Source organism: Cariama cristata, unplaced genomic scaffold (genome assembly GCF_000690535.1).
Source record: "Cariama cristata isolate BGI_N322 unplaced genomic scaffold, ASM69053v1 scaffold2755, whole genome shotgun sequence".
NCBI lineage: Eukaryota > Metazoa > Chordata > Aves > Cariamiformes > Cariamidae > Cariama > Cariama cristata.
In genome coordinates, this window is record NW_009619055.1 from 58,560 (window position 1) to 64,559 (window position 6,000).

The following is a 6,000-nucleotide window of genomic DNA, read 5'->3' on the forward strand; positions in this document are numbered from 1 at the left end:
AGAAGTGTTTCTCAATATTTATTATTGGATGGAATAGAAGTAAAAATGAAGGCATGAGGTAATTAATCCTTCTTTTCTGTTGTTGTTGTTTAACTTCTGCTTATAAAATGAAGTGGCAGTTCTGATATATTGTGGCAAGCCTGGTGGTGCTTCAGATAGCAAAGTCAACACCTGCTAGGTAAACAAAGGATGGTCCATACATATTGCAGGGTAGGAAGACCTTTAATTACGATTAAAATGACCGACTCTCATCTGATTCACAGAAACATACTGTGTTGAGGCAATATAAAGCTACCGATATACTAGTGAGCACGTCATTATCAGAATAGTCATACAAGTATCCTTTTTGCAACTGTGAGACTGAAAAGACCTTCAGAATGGGATTTTTGAGACTTGATCGAATTATGTATTTTGCCTTTGAAGTGGGGAGTTGCTTTAGTGTGAAGAACAGACTCTTTAGAAGTCCCAGGTTGAAAAGGCCCACATACACTTCAAAATACTTTTTTTTTGATTGTTGTCAGGTAATTTAGAACTCAAAATAATAGCTTGCTTTCAAGACTGAAATGGAAATGGTGAGTGACCAAGTATGTGTCTAGTGATGCTCCTCTTGAAACTGAAAGGAAACGCGATAACCTTAATTCTCTACTGAAAAGTAATGCCCAAATTGTGCTTTTTATTCTGTGAGGGAGTATCTTACAGCAAGCTGTTTTGTCTATTCGTGCTTTCAGCTTTAGTGACTGAAATGTACTGAGACCAGTGCTTAGGAGTCGTGTCCTTGAGAGCAAGGCACCCCAGGGATATCTTGCTGGCTCTCACTTGAGATGATGTCCTAAAACCAAGTTTGAGGCTGTAACTGAGTCCTAGGTGTGAGCCTTGATCATGGGGTAAACTTTTCTTTAAACTTAAAATGAATATCCTGAGGAATCACTGCCTTCAGTTATGGCACGGGAAGGGTTTGAGGGCAGCTCCATGTGTCAGAATGAATGCTCCACAAAACTCCACTGATCTGCAGTCTCCCTTTTGAAACAGAGCACAAGGAGATGGAGTGTAGTTGGGAGTTTGTAGCCGTCGTGATGCCTACTTGTTAACTAGGTGAAATACATATGCATTAGGGCTCCCTGCATTAATTGCATTGATGAAAACTGTAATTGGGAGTGTCCTTTCAAGCACTGTTGCATTTGGTATAATATTTGGAGAGGCAATTACTTGTTACTCATATTACTTATTAGCATTGCTTTCCTGTGAAAAGCAATATTAACACTGCTTCATTTGCCACCCCAGTGTGACTACTGAATACAAAAAGCAGTCAGTTATTGCTTTCGAAGTAGTGGCTGGCATCCACAGGGTAGCCAGGGAGGCAGGAGTTCAGATAAGGGCTTTTATGCCTGTTGTTGCTGATGTTGTGTGGTGTTTTCTAGGGTATTTCAAGGTGCTTACTGCTGCTTGCTTGTTTTGTTCTTTTCCTTTCCCTTCATCCTAAGCTGAAATCATCTGTTGGAATAAGTTACATTGACTTTACATAAACAAAGCTGCTTTTTTTTTTTTAATTTTCAAGCTCTCTGATTTGAAAGGACTTCTAAAGGAGATTTCTAGCAAAATCAAGTGAATGCAGCTGAAATCCAAGAGCAGCTACCTGAGCAGGGTAAGCCCTCTCTAAATCCATTCTCTGACTTGAATGAGTTATCCGCATTTGTGATGTTAAATCGGTATGTCTCTGGAAGAAGAGTGAGTATTAATTGATGCTTGTATTGATGTTGTCTAATATTGGGAAAGAAAGAAGAGCTAAATTCTCTTCCTCATTTGTTTTTTCTGAAAAATATAATTTTCCATCTGGTGTTTCTAACAATTTTTGGCACAGTTTAAAATATCCTTGCCTTTGAAAATCTGTGAATAGCCCAAGGTTATTTTAGTTGTCTTTATGCTGGAGGTTCTCTGGAAAATCAGGAACTGCTGTGCTGGATCCTTTAGAGTTGGTTCATTTTAACTCTGAAGAACGTAAGAGCCAAATAGAAAAGACGGAATTGTGAGTAGGAATAAGGTTTATTTCCCCACTGTCAAAGTGGGGCATTACGACGGATCACTGTAGCCTTCCTATGTCCTATACAATAAACTGTAGAGTGAAGAGTTGTCCCAAAGTCTCCAGAGCTGCAGTTCAGCGTCTAGTCATGAGCCTTGTGTCCGTTTTCATCAAGTTCTGCAGAAGAACTGGGTTGGAGCCACAGATTCCAGGGGGATGTGAAAGCCAGACAGAATATTGATGGATGCAGAGAACGCTGTCATCTTTAAGGACGGCGGGTTAAGAAGTCTAGCTGTTGACAAGGATGATCTGGAATGACTTGATCAGCCTGAACTTTAGAGCCTGACTCCTTCTCCCTTAGGGGGTTTTTCTGCAAGACAACTTACACCTGTGCCAGATGTTCCTGAATCAGTTGTCTCACTGTTTTTCAGGGATAAATTCACATTCACTTGACCTGAAGTTCAGCTTAGTTATGAGTGACTTGCAACTGCCTAATAAAACCTGCAAGGACCACCAGTTACTGAGCTTTTTCTTGGATCCAGTAAACTCCAAGTCACCTAGAGAATAGGCTGTAAAATAATGGAACTCTGGAGATCATCTAGTCTAACCCTGCTCAAAACAGCGCCGGCTGAGATCAAAGGAAGCTGCGGTTTGGCTGAGAAATAGATTGCAATTCAGTAAGAACAAATGCAAATTTTTCAGTTACCTGGGAATTACTGGCTACACAGGCACAAAATGGGGGAAAATCTGATGAGATAGCAGTTCTGCAGAAAAGTATCTGAAATGGAATATTAAATAGCTAGTGTTTTGTGGTCTGTGAGATGTATGAAGTGATCCTCCTGCTGCTTATAGTGCAATGAATCCTCTGTTGGGTGTACAGCATCCAGTATTAGCACTGAGCTTCAAGGAAGGTGATGGAGTGGCTGGAGAGTATTCAGAACAGTGACAAGAGGAACTGGAAGGCTTAATGACATAATCTGTAGAAAGGAGTGAATGAAGTAGTTAGCCTGGGAAAGAAGGTACCTGTTTATGATAGAGCTTGTGGAAACAACCTCTCACTATAGATAATAAGTGCCTTGAAAAGATGGAGTCCCTTTCCAGTTTATAGCTGGTAGATTCTCTAGATGGCATCCCAGCTGTGATCAAAGCGTTTTGTGTGTGAGCTGTCCTGACTATGAAGCTGAGCCTTGCCAGTCCACAGTATTCACGTCATGGTGTGAACAGAGAGGTTAGTGTCTCACAGGAAGCAAATGTGTGCATTGTGCTGTCTCATCTGAAAGGGAGTACTTGTATCCGCGCTGACCGTCTTCAATACGAGATGCTGGATTGGCCATTCCAGGTACTCTGCCTGCAGGTGTTCCTTTTGCTTTCGCTTCCTGACAGCTGGCATCTCTGCTACTCCGCTGAGACACTATGTTCTGGATGGGTGCTGCAAAGAGCTCCTTGATCCCGAGTGTTGCACAAAACATCCAATTTTCCAAGCTGATGTCACGAGGATGAAGCAAAATGTTGAGGTGCGTTAGGAGCTCTACTCTAAAATTTTTTTCTTCTGCTCACACAGGTTCCGATTCATCAAGAATAATTTCTTTGCGCTGGCAGTAGCCACCAAGGAAACGGTAACTGATCCACCAGTGTCAACGTCTCAGCCGGATTCATTAGGATTTTTTTCATTTTTTATCTTTTTGATAAAACAGCCCTTTCTGCTTGTTGCAAGATGATGGTAAAACATTAAGATGACTGTTATCTCCTGGCAGGACTCCCATGTTACCCAAGCTTTCCTGTTTCCTCATCTCCCCTGATGTTCAATGGCAGCAATTAGTCCTTGTCAGCTGCTGTTAAAAAGCACTCCTAATTCTAAGAGTGCTGCTGCTGCTGCCAAAATCGCTTTACTTTTCAATTTCACTCAAAGGGGCCTGTTCATAGGTTTCCTTTAGCCACTAATTGCTTGTCTTAATGAATCAATCTCCCTTCCCTTTCCTTCATATAGTAGCTTGTTACTTGCGTGGCCTGTCTGTCCGACCTGCTGAGGTCTCTAATGCTGGCATGCCCGAATACAGTGTATTTCAGCATCGTCCCCCAGAGGAACGACAGCCTTTGGTCCAATCCTGCGCTACGTCTCAGACTCTACATGAACAGCATGTACTTCTTCCTGCTCTACCTGGAACTGTGCAGCAATGCAGAAGCTCAGCTATTCCATTCCCTCACATGGAAGAGACTTAATTAATCTAGGAAATGTTTCCAAAGGCCTTGTGTGTGATCCTTGCTTGTTTGTTCAGTGATAATTTGTATACTGGGGGCACTGGAATTCATTTGACTTTCTCAGACATCTGTTTGCAGATGTTTGCATATTGAAATGGAGAACAGGTTGTTGTCCAGCTTTAAAGACTGTGATGCTTGCTATGGTGAGGTTGCTGTTTCTGCTTTCTGCCTAAAATAGCAGCTGAATTCTGTGGCGTTTTGTGTGGTACAGCTGAGTGCACTACCAACTAAAGGGAAACCGCTACAAATGGCATTTATTTACCCTGCAAAGCATTGTATCCGTCTTCATCCTCAGTGCCTAGAAACAATCTCCCAAGATGTTTGGTTTTGAAGGTTTAGGTATTTTCCTTTTGGCTGGCTATCATAGTCCATAGGCTTTACCGTGACTTGCAGCTAGTCTGAGGGCTGTCAGGCTGAATATACGGGTGCTCACGTGAGGTCTCCAGATGAGTAATTGGGTAGGTGGAGAGGGAATTGCTGCTGAAGCAGAACACTCCCCAGGTGAGTCACTGGTCAATTTACATTGACCAGTGCAAATACAGGCATCTGCTGCCTGGCTAGAAACCAAAGCCTGTGTGCAGGCCTGCCTCTGTGTACAAGAGCATCTTCCAGTCCATGTCTGCTGTGAAAACATGTTGGTCCAAGACGGTGAAGACAAGACAAGACCATGTTGTGTGTTTTGGTGTTTGCTTCAGTAGAGAGATATGACATGCTCTTGTTTTTTACTTTAGGGTGCAGCTGACTGGCTCAGGAGGCCAGCACATGCCTGCATCATTTACTGGAGCTGCTGCTCTGCTTGTCTTTGTAGCTGCAAATGGAATAGTTTTACAGGGAAAACTGTGATGAGGTGTTATTAGAAAGGTTACTGCTCTCTTCTTCCTGCTTCAGATGGCCTAACTTTACTGTATGCTGTGCATTACATGATCCTGGGAGATACAGCACTACCAATAGCAGTGTTACTTGTTTACATGCGGAAATATTTGTGTTTTCCTGTTAAAAAGTTTATAGAGGTCTCAGGCTTTCATTGACTTCCATGGCAGTTAGCTTGCACCATAAATTATTGAGATAAGTTTTCTTTCTAGAAATTATTTTTTCCTATGTCATTTGTATGTCTTGAATGTGAAAATTGTGCTTTTAGTTCATTCCTTTCATATATAAAACCTGCAATGTACTTGCCAGTAGCTCTAGTGATCTGTTCTCTTGTAAAATGGTTAATGTAACTTCGAACCATGTTCTGAAAACCCAGAACCCTGGAGTCTGTCCCTGCCCACTGCTGCAGCCCATCACTGCCAGCCTGCACCCCACAGATGCTCCCTTCCTTTGGGCGTAAGGCCCTGCGGACTCTTTTCCAGGCTCCTCTTCCTCCCTGAGCCTGGGGATGTTGACGGAGCTCCGGCCAAGCTGGGCTTTGGCAGCAGAGGGGCACCGCAGCTCCCCAGGGAGCACCAGGCCTCTGCTCCCTCCAAACCCTGGTACCAACCAGCTGCTGGCTGGGCGTCGTGGGCGTCCTGGCAGGGGAGGCCAGTCCTGGGTGCAGGGACCGCATGGCCGAGGGCGAGAGTCTGCACCAACCCTTCCCTCAGTCCCCTTGCGCTCTCTCCAGCTGGCAGAGTACAGCAGCAGAACAGAGGAGTTCCTGCAGCAGTCCCTGCCGTACCTGCAGAGCCCACAGGAGTCCATGCGAGTGGCAGCCATCCGGTTCATTTGGGAGACCCAACCACCCC

General features: G+C 43.8%; 1 protein-coding gene across 2 annotated transcripts in view; it reads left to right on the forward strand.

Moving 5' to 3' along the window:
- Positions 1–1,606, forward strand: part of TRPM8 (transient receptor potential cation channel, subfamily M, member 8) — a 41,098-nt gene extending 39,492 nt beyond the window's left edge. For both annotated transcript variants that reach the window (XM_009701087.1, XM_009701088.1), the window contains exon 24: positions 1,556–1,606. In XM_009701087.1, coding sequence (XP_009699389.1) covers positions 1,556–1,606 — 51 coding nt within the window. The remainder of the gene's footprint in view (positions 1–1,555) is intronic.
- The last annotated feature ends 4,394 nt before the right edge of the window (positions 1,607–6,000 follow it).